Source organism: Trachinotus anak, unplaced genomic scaffold, assembly GCF_046630095.1.
Source record: "Trachinotus anak isolate AG129_WGS33_773 ecotype Australia unplaced genomic scaffold, CSIRO_AGI_Tana_v1 ptg000018l, whole genome shotgun sequence".
In the NCBI taxonomy this organism is placed as follows: domain Eukaryota; kingdom Metazoa; phylum Chordata; class Actinopteri; order Carangiformes; family Carangidae; genus Trachinotus; species Trachinotus anak.
This window is the reverse complement of record NW_027273869.1, coordinates 5,241,480-5,260,747: the sequence shown is the minus strand read 5'-3', so window position 1 is coordinate 5,260,747 and position 19,268 is coordinate 5,241,480. Positions and strand designations below refer to the sequence as shown.

The following is a 19,268-nucleotide window of genomic DNA, read 5'->3' as shown; positions in this document are numbered from 1 at the left end:
AGCTGTAAAATTAATAGAAACAAAAAACATTTCACATGAAGCATTTCAAAAATTCTTACTTTAATCATCCTTTTTCCAAATATATCCAACGTAAACACAGACATTTAAATCTCCATAATCAATGAAACATCAAACTTTAAAAACATAATTCATGTACACATAGAAAGATAAAAGATACAAATCTAAATACAACCAGTTCAAAGCAGTGATGAGGATGAAGGTGCTGTCACTTCATGCTGTTGAGGAACTTGCCATGCTCCTCTCCTCGAGGCAGGAGAAGCTCTCCACCGATCTTTGGTCCCATTTTCTCCTGCAATAAAATGTCAAGAACAAACATCAGCTGTTTTCTTTCACAACAATAAAAGTTACAAAGTAAGTTTTTCCATTTCAAACAGAAAGAAAAGGAAATCTATGAGTCGGAGAGAAATTTTACCTTCAGCATCCCGTCGCGCTCCCATTTAAACAGACCACAGTTGCTGAAATGGTAAAACAGTTTTAGACATTACAAACAGAAAATCATCATTATCATCTTCCTGTCTTTAAACCTCACACCTTATATCAAAGTTTCGGTGAAGGAGAGAAGAAGAGACAACGAGAGCTCGAGTCTCACCTGCAGTGTTTGTGTGGCAGTCTGTCCAGAGCGATGGCTCTCTGTCCACAGGGACATTTGAAGAAACGTTTGACGGCGTCGTGCCAGAGCAGACCATGATTCTCCTCCACACATCGATCTGCCGGCTTAAAGTATGTGTAACTACACTGGAAAAACAAGGGAACATGGGAAAAAACTGGTTACTTTTCCACCTTTTGACAGTGAGATGCTGCCATTCTCTCATTTGTGATTATTACAGTGACACACCAACATCAGCTTAAAGATAAATTATTTTATGGCTTTTTTTAAAATCAACATCACATACATTTGTTATTCTAACCCCCTCAGTACCTTTTTACAGGTGACAGCACGACACTTCATCTCTCTGATGCCCTTCATCTTCTCCTCCATCTGCTCCTTCTTCACCAGAGCATCAAAGTAGCGCTCCTGCAGCTGGTACTCCGCCTGAGAGAGATCCAGATACACGTTTATTCAATTCACACACACTTCACAATGTTGAAATAAAAATAAACCAGAGGAAAAATCACATCTGCTCTCATCAAATTGAGCGATGAAAAACAAGTTTGCATAGATGCTTAAAGCTGCTGGTCATACCGCCTGTAGCACGACCCCGTGACGAGATTTGGCGTTGAGGATCTTCTGGAACTCTTCTGACTGAATGTAGTGGAGCTGATCTCGCTTCTTCTTCAGGGCTGGCTCCTCATCCTCATTACTGGACGACTCACCTGCACAGGTAATTCAAAGAACAGGTGATAAACAATAAGTATCTCATTTCATGTTGGATTTTGTGTAACTTTGTTAGTGACAGTCTGTCAGATCCTGTCATGAAATAAGTTTTTTTTTAATGTGAACTGCAACGAAGTAAAATATCTAGATCAGTCTGGTTAATCTTGTTCAGCATAAATGGAAGAAATGACACCAAGTGATTAAACAATAGACAATAAGATACAAAGCTCACAATCTGATTTAGCTACGACAAAAATTAGCTTTTGAAATCTTAAAATTAATTAATTTCCTTTATGACACCTACTGTTTGTTAATGCTGAAAAAAACCAAATACACTCATCTAATACCAAAATAGATTACTGGTATACTGGTATTTTATTATTTATTTTATTTAAAGAAAATCAGGCACAGAAAAAAATGTCCCATAAAAGTCTGAATGACGTCTCAACATTTTAAACTGTGTGTGTGTGTGTGTGTGTGTGTGTAAATGTACCATTGGGTGAGGTCAGATTCTTCTCCACCCGGGCGCTGATCTCACTGCTGTTCCTCCTCTTCCTCTTCACAGCATTGGGGTCTTCTTTTTCCAGTCCCGTCCCTTTAGCTTTCAGCTTCTTCAGAGCAGCCATCTTGGCGGCTGAAAGGCTGAGAGCGCTGGGGGCCGGAGCAGGACGGGGGCTGTTCTCAAAAAAGAGGATGTCTTCACCCTCGGAGAAGCCTCGGCCCAGGGTCGGCGTATGGGGCGCTGCGGGGCTTTGGGTGGATTTGGGGACCTCAGAAGCTGCTCTCGGGGACATTAGACCCTCTCGGCCCGGTAAAGATGACAGCCGGGGTTTGGCCCCTCCTGAGTTCTGCAGCACCCTGTTCTGGATCTCATCCGCCCTCCGCCGACGGCTCTCCAGAAGCTCCCGCTGCTTCTGTTTCTGCTGCTTCAGTAGGTCTGAGGCTGAGATGGACTGAACTGGAGCTCCAGTCGGTCCCTTGGAGACTGAGGATGGACAAGAGATTGATTCTATTATTATTATTATTAATAAACTGCAAACACTGGGCTTCCAATCTGGAATCAACCCAGGCTGCAGATGTAATTTTCTAACCTTATTAAAGTGATTTGTTTAAGCTTTATATTTTAATCTCATCAGGTTTTTTTGCAGCCAGAACCTTGAATTTCACACAGACAAATTCCAGGCTGACAGAGCCGTTGAGGGTTGTGTACCTGATTGGCTGCCCTGTGCTAAGTGCTTCTTCAGCTGCAGAGCTCCAGGTGTTGGCACTGACATCAGGCTCTTGAATTCGTTTGAACAACCTGAAACTTCACCAGACTGCATGGCTGAAAAAATCAAACAAACAAAAAACAACACATGTAACACAGGATGTCAAAGCACAGACAGATGTGTTGTACACAGACTTATTAGTTGTAAAAACCTAAAATATTTAAACATTTTTAGAAAAGTCAACTGGACAAAATCAGGTTTCAGTGGTTCAAAACAACAACAACACAACAAAATTTGAGCCCTGTTTTTTAGCCTCTATCTGCTTATATTTTGACAAACTGGCTCCATTATACATTATTAACTATTAGTAGTTAATGTTTGTAATGTACCCACAGATGTACAGACATCCACCACTGATCCTTCACTACTGAAGAAAACTTAAAAACCTGATGATTCTCAGCTGTGAGCCTCCTCTTTCAAAGCTTTTCTGAGCAGATTTCTGCATGTTATTAGAGATCAGTGATAAAAGTGAAAGTGACAGTGAATCTAAAAACATATGTATCATGTCTGTTCAGATCTGACTGAGTTATGGCTCAGGAGGAATGACACATCTGGCAAACAATGCAGCAATGAGAGGTTTAAACCTTAATTTCCCTGCATGAGTGTGTCATAGCTGCTGCTGAGGACCGTATTGGCCTCTGTTCAACTCTCATAGTTTGAAAACCTGGATTCCTTTTTCTCTTGATATGTAACCACGAACAAGGATGTAAGAGGTGGTTTATTTCCCTGTAGTACAATCAAATTGGTAAAAAAGAAAACAAGACTATATAAACAGACAACAGGTGTACAAGGAGACCAGAAGACTTACTTATTACTTATCTGACCTGTAAATGTTGACATGTTTGTGTTTATGTGTGTGCGGTTCTTACCGAGCCTCTTGGCCTGATCGACCAGCTTAGTGGAGCCTTTCACAAACAGCTTGTCCAGAGTTTTCTGGGTGGGTTTGTTCGGTTTGGTCGCCGTTCTGAAACACACACAGACCTGTTACTGAAAATCTCCATCAGCTGAGATCCTGCCCAGTCCCACACTGTGTTCCTGGCGTGTGCAGTTCGCTCAACTTCCCCACACATTGTAAAAGTGCAAATACAGTTTCAGCCAGAATCCAAACTTGGCTGTTCCAGCGTCTATCTTTTTTTTTGGGTGTGTTGTCTTCATCCTGCTATGTGAAGCATTTTGAGCTACATGTTTGCATCAAAGGTGCTATATAAATAAAGTTGAGTTTTTTGAGTTTCTCCACAGGGGCTTGTTAAAGTACTGCTTTAACTGCATTAATTAGATGCTGTTTATTAAAGGAAAGATTTGCAGAGAACTTGATAAGTTTGACATGGTGTGAAACACATTAGCAAGAATGTACAATGATACCGCTACATCTAACATCACTCACAGCGACGCAACGCAGGCGGCCGAGGAAACGCCACCGTAATAGAAGCCCTCCTGACACAGCCGCTCTTTCAGGCCGCCGCCCTTCACTTTGATCTTGTTGGGAGCTTTTCCAGAGAATGATGACTGCAGCTCGGCCCTCTTCGAGCTCATCTTCTTATACTGGGCCTTCACATGATACTGGCAGAACTGGCACTCATACTGTCAACACACACATATGCTGTAAGATATAATACAAGGCAGTTTTAAATGTAACGACACAGACAGAGCCTGAGAGTTTGGACCCACCATGTTGACAATCTGGGAGCAGGGGTCTCCGTTCTTCTTCATGGCCTTGCAGGTGCCGTAGTCCTGAGCTTCACCCATCAGCAGCAACTTCTGTGGGTGATCCACCGTCAGGCTGACCTGCACAAGTTCAACACAAACACAGAGCTTTATTTTCCACAAGAGGAATCAGCGTACGATAAAAACAAGTGAATATCAGTCAAAGCACAAAGGTTAAAGCAAGGCTTTTAGAAAAAGAAGAAACTCAAGAATCACACCAACAAAAACAGTCAGTCCAGCCTGTGGACAGCCTAGTGGTTCACCTGGACCAGCTGACAGACCTGGTCAAATAATGAAAAAATTATAATTTTGGCAACCCAGACATCAGCTGATATGATCACAGTAAAGCAGGATTTAGTTTGTTGGTATGAAACATCAGAAGCTGTGACTGTTTCTCTCCTACAGACTGAGGACTGTGAAGGCAAACTGCTCTCTGTGGGTGGTAAGTGTGTGTGTGAGTGTGTGTGTAGCTGGGAACCCTCCTCACCACTTTCTTCTCTGTCATGCGATGCTGACACCAGTGACCTGACTGACTATTTCACTGAAACCACCAGTCTGTCTGCTGCTCTGACCGACCAGACTTCAGCTGCCAAACCGTCAGTGACAAAAAACAAAGAAACAAATCCTAAAACAGATTCAGTAAAACATAAATAAAACAAGGGTGTCACTTCACCCTGAATGAAAACTGTTTATTTTCACCAGTAATGAAAGCATCACATGCAATTTGCTTCTGACACAGTTGGTTTCAATCTGACCTGGAAACATACAAAGTGGTGGAATCCAGCTGTTTGTAACATCAGTTCGAAAACAATGACAAACGCAGGGACTCCTGGTGATTTTACTGGTGTTCAAATCTGCCCCGTCTCTGATTATAGTTACATTAAACTCTGTAATTTGGTTCCAGTTTGGTTTCTGACATGCAGATGTTTTGAACTCTTCCTCTCCTGGACGTGTTATTTCTACCTTTATTGTGTGAAAAGTTATTTAACTTCAAGAGGACAGTTGTTTGTGCTTTTAGCAGAGGCATTTACAATGAAACTGTAACTGTCTGTTAATGTCATTCAGAGTTTGTTTAGTTAAGGGCCTGAAGATCAGAGATCCGCACTTACAACTGAAAGGTCACCAGTTCAACTCCCAGACCTGCAGGAAAGACTTGCTCGGGGAAGGTGAATGAGCAGAGCCTTGTTCCCCAAAAAGGAGGTGATTGGTGGAACTGGCTTGAAGATCTTGAGTAGTGTTGTTCATAATTAACTAGTATCTAACAATAACAATTTTTACTGATTAATACCATCAGTTAAAATGTCTGGGGACACCAGTATCATCTGAGCAGGTCACCGTGGGTCTGATAGACACCTGAATAACCGCACAGCCTGTCCACATGTTGCTATGACAACAGATAACAGCCAGTAGACGGACTGAGGTAGACCTGGTCTGTTCATTTTATTTTGAGGTTTAACACCAGTCTGACTCTGTGTCGTGAGAGCAGCAGCCTGGCTGTTCAGATGCACATTTCTCCTACTGTCAACAAGCGATTCTGCTCCTCTGTTTTCTTCTTTTTTTTTTTTTTTTTTTTTTTTTTTTAAATCACACAGACGTGATCTTTATAATCACCTCATGAATTAATAACATAGAACTTTTTATATATTCCTGGATATGAGAGACGTCACTTCTTCTGCAACCATGAGGTTAAAATGACCATTGTCTTGTGTGGTGATCTGTGGGGGAGGGGCTTATTTCAAGCCTCTGTGTGTCATCTGTCTGGCTCTTTGTTTAGACACTGGATGGTTCTAGTCCACTTTAACCCCTGTGTATTTCATTTTTTAATAGCTTACAGACTCTTGGCTATTCTAAACAATACATTTTAATCTTGTTGGTTAACCGTTAATGCGTGTTGGCTTTAGGTCAGAAAAAAAAATTAAAATGAACGTCCCTAATCTTGACCTTCCTAATGTCTCTGATTTGAATGTAAGGTAAAATATCTGCAACAACATTAAGGTGATGGGAGACTGTGCTGTAACCACTGGAAACCTCTGTACTGTACGGACATGACACTGAGTGCAGAGCGTCACTCACCCCATCATATCCGTCCTTCTGCTTCATGGGGTTTGGGTTGAGGAGTCCGATGACGGTGCCCGGCTCCGTCTTCCAGTGCTCTTTGTGGACTTCACCAAACAGCAACAGAGACACAAACACCTCCAGGTTATGGAGGTCATTCAGCTTCCAGATGCTGAAGGTTTTCCCCTGCAGAGAAGAAGTTCTCAGTCAGGAATGTGACAGCTCATCGTGTTTCCAATACACTTAAAGATTTGCTAAGTTAAATGCTTAAAATTCTGTGTTTTCCTGTTAGAATAAGAGTAATTTCTAACAGTATTCAGTAAAACACAGAGCTACAGTCCACGCTGGGAGGTTTGAGCATAGACCTACACTGCTGCTGCTTTGTGGTGTGGCCCTGTTCACCAACACTGCAAATGTCACCCAGTCACTGTCCTCCAGCTTCTCCCGAGCCAAACGCTCTGGCACCTGTGACAGACGGATCAGACGGCGGTCAGCCATCTTGCGGTCCATCTCGCTGGAGGAAACCCGCGGTTTTCTGAAATGGGAAAAAAAAACTGGACTGAGATGGAAAAGCCTGGATTTATGTGTAGACAAGTCAATTACATAATTTCTGTTTCCTGACCTGAGCCTCAGCCCTGAGTATTTCTCCACACCCACGTCTTTGGGAAGAGGAGGAAGAGAGGAAGGTTTCGGCTGCCCTGCTGAAGCAGCCGGTGCAGGTCTGCTGTGGGAGGCTGGAGGTGAACGCAGAGGATTGGAAACCTTACTGCCGCTCTCCACCGGCTGGAAGGAGCTGCCGATCTTTATCTCCACCAGCGGCCCCCGGTTTTCTGAGGGGGACACAGTGAAGACAATACAAAGAGGACGTGTAAAAACAAATGAATATCAATCAAAGCACATAGTGTAAATGCAAAAGTGGAGTATCAGTCAAACTTCTGACTGATACTGAGAAGAGGATACCACTTTCAGTGACTGGCAGTTTTTTTAAAAAAAGAATTCCTTAAATTAATTTAAGAACCAAGATCTATACTGAGCAGCCATTTTCCTGGTGAAAAATAATCTTGCCAAGCTCTCTGGTTTTCCCTAATGCCAACCATTTAATCACACAGAACACACAACTGTAGGTGAGCAGATGGTGTAAAGATGTGTTTTACCTGGTGATGTGCTGGGTTTGGGTTGGTGAGCTACCCTGGGTTTGCGTTTGAAGGAGTCAGCGTTATTCAGCTGCTCAGAAAAGTCAGAGGATTCCTGGAGCTTCACACCTCCTCCTCCTCCTCCTCCGACCGGAGTGGATGAAGACGTTGCTGCTGTCAGATGACGAGGAAAACAGCTGCACAATCAACTTCTGTTCCCATGTGTCGTTATCTATTTATTTTGTACTTTAGGTGTAAAATTTAAGAAGCAAAAGCTACCAATGAAAAACCAAATATTCACCTGCTTGTGTCTTGATCTTCTGTGTGGCAGCTGCTGGTTTGGCCTGGGTCACTTTGGAGGTCAGCAGTCGGGGAGGTGTTGGTTTGGGGGTCACAGGCTTGGGAGCAGCTGAGCTCCCTGCGGTCCTGACTGGGGTGGATGATGGGATGGAAACCTTCTGACTTCCCTCCAGCTGCTGCTGCAACCTCTGCATCTGCATCTGCATCTGCCTCAGCTCCTCTGAAGACATAAGGCTCCAGAGGTGAACACACACCCAACTGAGCTAAATTACTTTGTACATCATCTAGAAGCAGATTTAAAGGGAGACTGCTGTGGCACAAACCTTGTAAATCCTCCTTGGACCTGTTCAGACTCTCGCTGGCTTCTCCTCCGCTTGCTTTTCCTTTAGTGTCTTTCTCCTCATTTTCAATGTCATCCACGTCTCCAAAGAGACCTGACAGTGTGTCCTCCGTCTCCACATCTCGCCCTTCCTCCTCGACGCCCTCTTTGTACTCTTCCTCCTCATCATTATCATCATCAAACAGGCCATCCAAGTCGTCTGCCTGCTCCTGACCGCCCTGATCTTCTTCGACACCTTCGCTCTCAGCCAGCAGTGCCGTCAGAACGTCCAGATCATCCTTACCTGAACAGATAATAAATGTAAAGACTTGTTCCCTGAGCTAATAAAGCTTTTATGTTTAAAATATTCTGATACTTACTGCCCATCTTTGTGGTGATTTCAGATGATCTGGTGACCTGCAGAGAGGCAGAATGAAGGAAAAGACTAATTCAGCAGCTCTTTTACTTAAAATGAATTTCTCTTTGGATAAACACATGTAAGACATTTGAAATTCAACTTAATACTTTATATGTTTCACTGAATTGATTGTGACAGAAAGTGTCAATTAAAGGTGCCTGGTAAGCAGTATTTAATCTTGCTCCATAGAGGGCGATTTCCATATGTAGCAGTCACAGAGCCCTGGTGGTGAGTAATAAAGCTTTTTTTTAGCAATATGATGATCAAAAGTTAAAAGGTTCATTATGGACCAACCGATGAAGGAGGGAAAAACCTGATATGTAGGAAAAATGTCAGTTTCACTGTTTTTATCCCTAAAGATTTGGAAAAACAGGCTGAAATGAAACTGACTGAAACTCTTACATGATTGAGAGAAATTTGGGGGAAGTTAATAATTTTTAATGTGTTTCATGGTAAGTCTTCCCACATCAGTCCTCTCTTAACCCCCTTATTTAGGGTATTATGAAACAACATCAGCTGCTACAACAACCAATAGTAATTCACATTATAAAGCACAATGTTGTATGACTGCTGAATGACTGACAATGTTTTTCTCTAATCCATCCAGTAGTTGTTGTTCACATCTTCTGTTAGAGGCTCTTCTTATAGTTGACAGAGGGTTTTACAGTTTTTTCTATGTCTGACACACCCTCTGCTGTATAGTGTCTTAAAGCTCTGAAGCAATTTCAAGTATGATTACTTGTATCTTCTTGCACTAATAACTTCCTTAATCAAATTCCTATGTTTTATACTATTTCATCCAAGTGTCACATTGGATTTAATAATACAGAGTTATAAGACACTGACCAGTTAAAGCATATTTTTCTGCATATTTTCTGTAAACATCTTTCAATCTATGAGGTAAACATTGATTTCTGAGGAGTTGTCTTCTATGAGATAAATTTCATTTAATTATGTCTGTTTACTTCAGTTGTTACCAGCACGGTGTCATCACTGTTACAAGTTGTTGGTGTTACCACATTTGTGAAAGCACATAGTGAGTGACAAGCCTATAGTGGAAAGTTACTGTATATCCCTGAATGCAAGCACCACATCCACCATGTTAGCTGTTTATCAGCCAGCACTGCTGTATCTATCTGTCCAGTGCAGCACCACACTGTGCAGGTAAAACACCTAGTGTTCCTACTGGAAAGAGATTTCCATCCTATCTGTAAGAGAATAAAGTATTGGAATCAGGTATCAGATCCATCCTGTGGTAAACAGTCTCAGGGGATCTGGTTCACCGGGTCCATTTAAACTGACATATGCAGTCCACATTTAACATGGGAAACACTTACTGAAGTAATTTATGTCAACATTTGAAGAGAGTGATATAATTTAGCTTTTGCAGTGACTATCATAATAAAACCGTTGATTAAATCTTTTATAACACATTTAGGCTTCCTTTTTTTTTGCTTTACTAAGACACAATGAAACACCAAACTTACCCCTGATTCTATTTGTACAGCTTTGGGTCCTTTGCTGACTCTACTGCAACTTTGACGGACTTTGAAATCACGTCCAACCAAATAGTTCTTATTTTCCACAAATTGACATTACACGTAGTTATGTACCATTCCTTCAGTTATATTTCATAAGAATAACACATTATTGTCCTTCTCAAACTGCACCCAGAGCGAGGGAAATCTAAACTGGCGCTAAACGCAGGACCCTGCTGTGTTGTCAAAGTGCTTTTAGGTGCCCAAAAATCTGCCTAACTGAAAAACAGAGGCATAGGTGTCATAGACTTGCTTTTTGTCCAAAATCTGACGACTTTATTTCTTAAAACCAAATATTAACGAGGGAATAAAATATATTGACCAATTTAAATTTCTATTGCTCTTGAATTTGTTGTAACATTTTTCCATGGCAAACTCTGGAGCCTAAAAGCTGTGTTTTTTTTGCCCGAGTTTTAGCTCCCAGGAAAACCTTCCATTTAGTTAAGACAGTTGTACCTTACTCGCTTGGGTTTACAGACCAAACCACAAACCCACACTATACCCTTAACAGTTTCCTTATGTCTTTTAACTATCTATAACTTAACGCATTGGATAGTAGCCAAGGAGGACGTGTGCCTGCAAGGCTAACTTAAATGGGCTGAAACAGTAAACCACACAACGTTCAGGATCATTTTTCATTAACATTATCTAAAATATTAGTTCAAATTTAAATTTCTTTAAAGAAGAAACTTCCAGGTTTTGTTATGTCACTATATGAATAAACATAAACAGAAGTCCGCAAATTACTTTTATTGACAGAATTACAACATGGAATCAGAAGGCCTGTATAATCTACAGAGCACAAAATCAGCCTCTGAGCCTCCTGCACATACACATACCATACAAGGGCTGTCCTTACAGTCAGATTGATTAACCAGTTAAATATAGTGCGTTGTATTTTCCAGATATCATTTGCAGAGTGAAAATAAAATATATATCTACCTATTAAAGTGCCCACATGGTGCATGCTCCTTTTATATATTAACACCAAAAACCCATTTATGAACTAAAATATACTTTTCCAAGCAAAAATATAGAAATAATTTCATTGCAGTTTGATGAGGAAACTGTCAAAACATTTTAAAAAACCCTTCAGCGACCAACTTGGTAAACAAATACAACTTGTAAAGGCTCAATTGGTTGATTATTTAAAAGGGTTCGTGCACTTCCCGTTCTGATGTTCCAGATTGGTTTTGCCATGAGGAATTTAATCTTCAGTTTGTTTTCATTCATCACAGCAACAAACAGACGATGTGCCAGAGGGCACACACTCAAACCTAACAGAGGAGGATGTGTCCTATATATTATTTTGTTACTATTCCAAATGTTTTTGAGCAGTTTTCAAATATACAACATACTAGATATGGTATATTCTTTTCACATTCATTCCCAGACCTATCCTGCACAGTAACCCTCGACTCAGCTTTAACCTCATTGACTTGAATTCTGTGTTCCCATTGTACAGTGGATGTTGCTCATGTTGTAGGGGATCTGTGGAGTGTTGTAACAGGGATCAAAGACGATGTACAGGTCAAAGCAGAGGAAGACTCAGGATAAGGTGCTAATGCTGCTGCTGTTGTTGTAGATGCTTATGGTGATGATGAGGTCTAGTTGATGCAGTCCATGATGTGGATCTGCAGGGAATCCAGGTCTGGCAGGATCTCGTTGCATTTGGGACAGGCGTGTTCAGGAATGTTTCCCTGATGCTGCCAGTCGGTACCTGAGAGTCAGAGACACTAATCACAATCTGAGCCTGTTTCAGTCGCGCTCAGCTAAGCTTCTAAACCAGCTTCACCTCCCTGACTGCCTCAAATAACATGTTTTAGCTTGTGGCTAAAGTAGCTCTGTGTCTGTTGGATGTGTAAATGAGCAACTTCATAAAATGGTAATATATTAATGTTGTGTTTACAGCTTTTTGTGCTGCCCCTGATGACCAAAAAAGTCAGCTGATCTATGTTTAGGGTCGATCAGTCAGGTAAAGGACAGGGGACTTCTAACTAACTGCCTGTTAGGCTGAACTCAGGGCAAAAAAAAAAAAAAGAAGCTGTACCTCTTCCAACCAGAGCTGCACCGGCTCCGTGTGGACTTCCTCCCAAAGAAAGATGTCTTCTCTGCATCTCGTTCAGTGACTGCCTGTGGAGAGAGACAAAGAAAGTGGCTGCATTGAACTAGAGCCACACTGATAAACATGTCCAGAGTCAAAATATTGTACAAATGTAATTCAAATCTTCCATTTTTTCCGTACAGGCCCAGTGAGTCTATCTCCTCCTGTAGCTGGGTGTTCTGCTTCTTCACAAACTCCAGCTGAGCAGCCAGACGCTCCTTCTCCTCATGGAGTTTCTCCCTCGCTGCCCGCTCAGCATAGAAGTCTGAGGAGTAGACCTCCGCCTGCACAGAGACGACAGAGTCAAGAAACACGGTGACCACCAGGAAACTGAAGAGAGCCATGTGAACCTCTGATGTGACAAAGTGTGAGCAGTCAGCATCACATCAAAACACTGATACTACCACTGACCTGAGCCTGGAACACAGATATAGTCTCCAGGTCCTTCTCCTTCTGGAAAATCTCCTGCTTCATGTCGTCAATCTTGCTCTGTTTAGCAGCCAGAGCCTCTTCAGCAGTGGCCAGCCGGCCCTGCAGCTCGTCCACCACCTCCTTCTGCACCAGTTGAGACTGCAGCACCAGAGGGCAAACGTCAAACATGTCTGCAGCTCAGTAAGGGTTTATAACACAGGCTGTTTGTTTTACTGTTCATCACTCATGGCATTTTTTTCTACTAAACCCAGAAGTGAACAGCCTCCCTGCTCTGATAATCAGCCACCAAACTGAAGCATGCAAACACAGCGGGGGACGCCTTCATTTACTCAGGAACTAAGTTAGAAATCTAAATAAGTGTTCACTCAGTTTGGTAACTTCACCATGATGTTGCAGGACATTTTGTGCCTTCAGACTGATTACAAAACATATACACGATGTAATAAAGTCCTGGACATTAACATGTCCCAGAGCGCTGAATGTTGGAACAGTCACAGCCTCCTCAGGTAAATGATGATAATGATGATAATGGCCACAGCTCTCCTGCCCGGTCAGAGTCCACCTGACTTCCCACCCCTCCCCAGATCCCATACAGCTATGAGAGCCAGATGGCAGAGCCTGAATACACAACACTGCCCAGTTTGTTCAGTGGCAGCTGATAATAACCATTTACTCTTATTTCAATATTTTTTTTTCAAAACTGGATGAAGCATTGAGAGAAATCTGCCATCTACTGGCAAATGCTGACTTCATTCATTCTAATGTGGGCATTTTCTAATTATGTTGATTTTTCTCATTTAATTCATTGTGAAGTGACATTTTCAGCTCAGATTAGAATCAGTTTCTTATATGTTGTTGAAAATGTTATATAAACTCAATGGTCACTTCACTAACTACACCTGTAAAAAAAAAAAAAATAATAATACTCAGTTTTTGTTCCCACAGTTAGAGAGATATTAATTTCACTACTTGTCCTCCCTATTTACAAGCATGCCAATATTAGAAACACATTTAGTCCAGTGTAAGACCAACACTGACTGCAGCCTCAATTTGAAACACATAGTTAAATCAATACCGCATCAACAAAACCCCAGATCTCCTCTGAACCAAGACCCACTCTTGATTTATTCTCCCATACTTATGTGCTTTGGTGGAAATCAGCTGCTGATTTTGAAAAGTTACCTCTCTCTTCTTCTTCTCCTCTTTGAGCTCATTGTAGTCTTCAAACAGTTTGGTATATGCATCCTTCAGCTGAGCCAGTGTGTTTCTGTGGGGGGAGGGAGGAGGGAAGTTACCGGTGACTCAGGGTATATGTGTGTGTGTGTGTGTGTGTGTGTGTGCAAATATAGTCTAATCACTGCTGGGAAAAAACACTAATGATGGCATGGGGACTTCCAAAGCATTAGGGTCATATAGTATTTTTGCTGCAATATTTACAGTGAGTCAACACAATATTTTCTTGGAGCCTTGCACATGACCTGTTAATGTGTGTGTATACTGTATTTGTGTGTGCCCTCGGACCTCTCCTCCCCAGCCTTCTTCTGCTCCATCTGGCTCTGGGCCTGCATGCTGTCCAGCTGCAGCTTCAGCCGGTCGTTCTCCGACTGAACGGCCTGTTTCTCCACCAGCTGAGCCTTCAGAGTCGCCACATCCTGCTCCACCTCCCGGCATCTGCACACAGCAAAATAATCAAAGTGAAGGAAAGAGACATCAGATAAACAAACAACTGGAAACAACTGTACATGTTTGGATAATGGTGCATCTTCCTGAATGTTTTTAAGAGTGCAGTATTAACATAAATGATAGGTTATATATAGTTAGCATGTTAAAAATGCATCACATGTAACCAACCTGTCCTGCAGGTTCTTCTTCATGCCTTCTGCTTCATCCAGCTTGCTCTGGGCCTGCTGCAGCTCTTTGAACAGCGTCATCATCTGAGACTTGAGATTCTCCACCTCAGATGCTGCCTGAATATTTGCATTATGACACACAAACATGGCAAGGTAAACATTTCCCATCAGGGACATCAAGCTGAGCTTCCTTTTCTTATTCGTTGTTAAGTGTTAGGGAGAATCAACAGTGACAGTAATTTATCCATTTCACATAAACTGACTTCTGTCAGGATTTATGATGCTTACTCCATCACTTTAAACACCACTACTGTTACTGAGCAAAAAATACCTTCCCAGAATCCTCCTTGGTGTCTGAAGTCTCTGGCTGGGTTGTCTGTGTTGATTCCTCTACATTACTCTTCACCTCCTCCAGTTCTCTAATTCTGTCACATAAAGTGACAAATTTCAATAGGTGAGATTAAATAAAGGCAAAAAGATTTCTGAAGATGAAAAGGTATAACTGAAAAAAGAAAAAAGACAGGGTGAACGGTTGCTGTAAGTCGTCTACCTGGAAGCAGAGTTTTGCAGCTCTTTCTGCAGCTGATCGGCCCGCTGCGTCTCGTTCCTCAGCGACTGGAGCAGCTGGCTCACCGTCACCTCCTTGCTGTCCAGCCGGGACGCTGTCATGCTCAGCTCCAGACGTCTGCTGCGCTCCGTGCCGCACACATCGTTCACACCATCAACACCTCCATCCTGGGGAGAGAAACACGCCAAACCTTTGGTTTACATGCATGATCACAGACTGTATTTTTATTAAAAATCTGATCTGGATTTCTATGATTTAACATAATAATTGAATACTACTGTACTACTGATTACATATGAGTGTCTTTCTAATTTCTTTGAATGTGTGTGTGTGTGTGTGTGTGTGTGTGTGTGCGTGTGTGTGTTTTGCACCTCACCGAGACCCTGATGACCTCAATGAAGTCATCATCCCGAGAGTCCTGGTCCGCCCTCAGCTGCAGCTCAGAGTTCATGGCCACCAGGTCGTTCTTTTCCGCCTGCAGGCGAGCAACCTGGGCACGCAGGGCCTCCAGCTCTGCACCCTGACTGGATGCTGTTACCTGTGACATAACATGTCACCAATGAAGAATATTAAGTAGTTAAAGTATTAATTTGGTTATAATGCAACTTGATAAAAGCATAATCTAGTAGAACTTCATGTACAATGAGACACAGGAAGTCTTATTGGAAACACACACCCTCAGCTGGGATCCTCCTGCCTTCCCTGCCTCCTCCAGCCTCTTGCTCAGCTCCTGGTTTTGGCGGGTAAGTCCCTCCATGCGGGACCGAGCCTCCTCTAGCCTGCTCTCCAAGAAGTCCCGCTCCTCCCGCTGCTTCTCCCGCCACGCAGACAGACCCTCAAAACGTTCCTTCATCGTCAGGTTGGTCTGGCGCAGAGCCTCTGAGGCAGACAGAGGATTTGAGTAAATGCACGTTGTACCAGCCGAGTCATATGAATTATGTCCCTTTCCATAGCTGTTACATGGTTTTGGCCCTCTGCTTTTCCCATCCCCATACAGCTGATCTGTACTAGTACAGCTCTGAAACTCCACCCTGATGTGAGCCATCAGGAATATCCTGACCTTTGACCCATGACAGCACAGCCAGTCCTGATAAGTGTGCCAACCTTGAACCCAGTCCTCGGACCACACAGCTACTCTCACCTTTCAGGTCTCGGTTCTCCTGGATGAGGATGTTCATCTGCTGCAGGGTTTCCTCCAGCGTGCCAGGAGAGCGAGAGATGTCACCGTTCATCATGGGGCCTCCAGACGCCATGACGCTAAGGAAATAAACAGAATAACAGACAGATTGTTTTGATCTTGCTGGTACTTTGAATATTGATATAACAGCTCTAATGACTCAGTAACTATCAGGGAAAATAGTACAGGAGTGTCATCTGATCTGTGATGAACAAGATTTACATACACAGCAAATTAACATGACAGTTAAAACAGAGGGAAATGCTACTTTCATTTCTACAGCTGGGAAGAAAATCAGCTATAGGTCTTTGCACTAAGTTGCTTTTTCACATTTGACATGATCTGTCTGTTTCTCTTTGGAATATTAGGCTTATTAATGATTTGTGCAGAGACTGTAGGACTGATTTTACACACACTGACATGCAGTGTTTATTTAATTCAGAGATAACTGTCATGTCTGCTGAGAAGAATATGGACTGACTGCAAACCTCACTGCTGTTAATCCAATCTTTGTCAGACACACTTTTACGGCATAGTTTTTAAAAATCTATCTTAACAATAAGATGTTTAGACTACTATTGCTTCCTTATCAACAAACAACCAACTCCATGTTGGCATCACCAGGTGACTCAGTGATTCAGCATGCTGCCGCAGAAACACAGCCCAGACACGGCCTCTGAAACCGAGTTATCTCCTCAGCAGGTCACATGATAATTTAATTTCATCTAAACGATAGAGAGCACTAATGTCTACTTCTGCCTATTTACCGTATAATCGCCTAAAATAAAGACCACAATAAGTATTATCATAGAAATACGACGGTTCAACTGTAACCATACTCACTTCAGGAATAAAACAGTGAGGACCAATGGGATAAATGGCACTTTAACACCGCCGTGTACTGAGACAGACCCAATCTGCCTGGAAAGATCTTATGGAAATAGTCACTGTGGGCTTCCGTTATAAATCCGGTCTAATTTTACTTTCGCTTTCCTCAGGTGGGCCCATCCAGTCCGCGACTCTCAAAAACACTGAAAAGTTACCAGGAACTTACACAACACGGATCCGGTTCAACCCAAACCGAACTGCGTCACATTAAACGTAAAACAAGTTGAAAGGTTTTCACTCACCTGCTGTCAGCTCCGGAGACAAACACAGTCTGAATGTTCACTCCGAAAACGTAAAGAAACACTCGGACAGACGGCGAAGTGTTTCCAACAACCTTGTACTGATGTTTCTCGTGCGTAGCAACGTCAAGTCGTGAGCTGACACAGGGCGCTTCCGGTTACTGTTTTCAAAAATAAAATTCCTTTGCACTCCAGAGGAATAGAGTTCAGCTAATCAAATGAGACAACATCTCTCTCTCTTTTTTTTTAATTGCCTGTGAGTTATTCAATTAGCTGTACTGAACCTCATACTTAGAGGAAAGGAAGAAAAGATAAAAGTTGCTAGGATTGATTAGATTGATCTAATAATACTTTGTCCTGAATTTTCTTATGATAAGAGAAAGCAATCAGTATGAAATCTGGACTAAATTTGGCTTATGCACGTCAAGATGCCATAATTAGGATGGATATTACATGAGGTGGTAAAAATTGTCAGCGTCTCTAAACAGCTGTTGACAGTTGGACCACTTTCTATAAATGAAATCCACTCCTCGAGCTTTTATTTTAAAGGCTTGCTTGCCTCACTTCCTGCCTCCTCTGGCCTAATTTTCGTCGGGTGACGCAGCTCCGGCTTGTTTGGGTTTCACTCAGGTTTTCATTTCCTCGAAGTGACGTCGCAGAGCAGTAACAGATTTGAGCATGATCCGCAGCATCGCGTGAACAGAGCCGCTGCGGGGACAGGTCCATCCGCATGGTTTACACATCAGTTGCAGCCTGGCAGCTGGGGGCGGAGCCAGCTGTCAGCTGTCCGCGGGAATTCCCTTCAGGAGTCACCTTGCACTTTGAGAAGGGACTGGAGTTACCCGTCACACGCCCACACAGTCATGACTGGTCTGTGGGGAAAAAAAACACATAATGTGATTAATCCTGATGAAATATGTGTCAATATTGTTAAAAAAAAACAACAACACAGAATAGACTATTATGGACTACATCACCAATTTCTGCTTTCGTATTATAATAGCAACCCTTTTAGGTAAATATAAAATATTACAGCAATTATTCGATTTCAATCATTTGTTACATAAAAAGAAAAAATATATAAATTGCTGTTCACGTAAGTTTCCACTAGATGGCGATGTTGCCCGAGCAATGGATCCATGCAGAGTGGACTCAGAAGGAATCAGAGGAATAACGCAAGATGACTGCAGTGGAGGGACGGACCTTCATCTTCCTCATCACTTGTGTTCTTCTGTGGACTACTACTGTCAGTCTGCGAAAGTGACTGTGAAATATATCCTTCATATATATCATTCATATGACACTCTTCACCACCACCACACACACCCACACACACACCTCTATAAAACGCCCCAAATCTCTATCAAAGACTAGTAGCAACCCGTTAAGGTCCCTTCAACATCTATCACGGACCTAAAGCACACCTGGATCAAGAATCCCTGAAACCTACTTAAATCCTTTTCAAATGCCACAAGAGCTCACACAGTGCCCCCTGGAGCACTTTCAACTTCCTCACTGAGGGCCCATGAAATTTCCAGGGAGCCCAAAAACTAACTCTGGGTAGTCTGGAGGTTGCTCATCTGAATGTACTCTCCCTTGGACATCACTCTGCTCGTCTACTGTCGGATTTATTGATTTTATCCGTTTCTGTTTTTCTGAGATGCTTTCAACGCCATGTAGGAAAATATTAGTTGCAAGAATGACATTAAAAACGTTTCTGAGTTTCAATTCAGTTATGACCTCTCTCACCATGAAGGGAAAAACACGTTTTGTTTCAGTTGGTGATCATTTTTCAGGTTGTGGCTTACCAGAACAGCTCATCAATCATAGCCTATTTGTTTACGTGTGTTGGATTAGACTTTAAGTACTTGTTATTTGTTTTATAATCTGAAGAACGTGAGTTCAACAAGTCCAAAATAAAGTTCATTAATCTTATGAC

At 42.3% G+C, this 19,268-nt stretch overlaps 2 protein-coding genes across 4 annotated transcripts; both read right to left on the bottom strand.

The window, feature by feature from the left end:
• Positions 1-38: 38 nt before the first annotated feature.
• On the bottom strand, positions 39-10,226 carry mcm10 (minichromosome maintenance 10 replication initiation factor). 2 transcript variants are annotated; one of them, XM_071502079.1, is made up of 18 exons: positions 10,021-10,226; positions 8,496-8,532; positions 8,120-8,419; positions 7,798-8,016; positions 7,518-7,670; positions 6,986-7,193; positions 6,733-6,898; positions 6,382-6,549; positions 4,273-4,389; positions 3,989-4,185; positions 3,474-3,568; positions 2,547-2,660; positions 1,830-2,321; positions 1,205-1,335; positions 941-1,054; positions 611-756; positions 434-476; positions 39-310 (listed from the first exon to the last, which is right to left on the bottom strand). In XM_071502079.1, exons 2-18 carry the CDS (start codon positions 8,500-8,502, stop codon positions 227-229), a joined length of 2,754 nt encoding a protein of 917 aa, XP_071358180.1. In that variant the 5' UTR covers positions 8,503-8,532; positions 10,021-10,226; the 3' UTR covers positions 39-226. The 2 variants fall into 2 exon arrangements, with proteins under 2 accessions (XP_071358180.1, XP_071358181.1); XM_071502080.1 differs by having other exon boundaries at positions 7,518-7,667; positions 10,021-10,159.
• Positions 10,227-10,806: 580 nt separating this feature from the next.
• optn (optineurin) lies at positions 10,807-17,497 on the bottom strand. Of its 2 annotated transcripts, none has more exons than XM_071502082.1 (13): positions 17,333-17,497; positions 16,167-16,282; positions 15,702-15,904; positions 15,402-15,563; positions 15,008-15,192; positions 14,789-14,882; positions 14,459-14,574; positions 14,129-14,278; positions 13,790-13,874; positions 12,587-12,745; positions 12,317-12,459; positions 12,122-12,204; positions 10,807-11,791 (listed from the first exon to the last, which is right to left on the bottom strand). In XM_071502082.1, the coding sequence occupies exons 2-13, from the start codon at positions 16,276-16,278 to the stop codon at positions 11,679-11,681; spliced, it is 1,605 nt and encodes a 534-aa protein (XP_071358183.1). In that variant the 5' UTR covers positions 16,279-16,282; positions 17,333-17,497; the 3' UTR covers positions 10,807-11,678. The 2 variants fall into 2 exon arrangements, with proteins under 2 accessions (XP_071358183.1, XP_071358184.1); XM_071502083.1 differs by lacking the exon at positions 17,333-17,497 and adding an exon at positions 17,046-17,185.
• Between the last annotated feature and the right edge of the window lie 1,771 nt (positions 17,498-19,268).

Coding starts and splice junctions, on each gene's coding strand:
- optn (XM_071502082.1), bottom strand. CDS start 16,278: ATGGCGTCTGGAGGCCCCATGATGAACGGTGACATCTCTCGCTCTCCT. Junction 13,875..14,128: donor AAGAAGGCTGGGGAGGAGAG/GTCCGAGGGCAC, acceptor CTCCCCCCACAG/AAACACACTGGCTCAGCTGA. Junction 11,792..12,121: donor TGCAGCTCTGGTTGGAAGAG/GTACAGCTTCTT, acceptor TCTGACTCTCAG/GTACCGACTGGCAGCATCAG.
- mcm10 (XM_071502079.1), bottom strand. Junction 6,550..6,732: donor CACCACAAAGCAGCAGCAGT/GTAGGTCTATGC, acceptor TCTTCTCTGCAG/GGGAAAACCTTCAGCATCTG. Junction 757..940: donor GTGCTGTCACCTGTAAAAAG/GTACTGAGGGGG, acceptor TTGTTTTTCCAG/TGTAGTTACACATACTTTAA.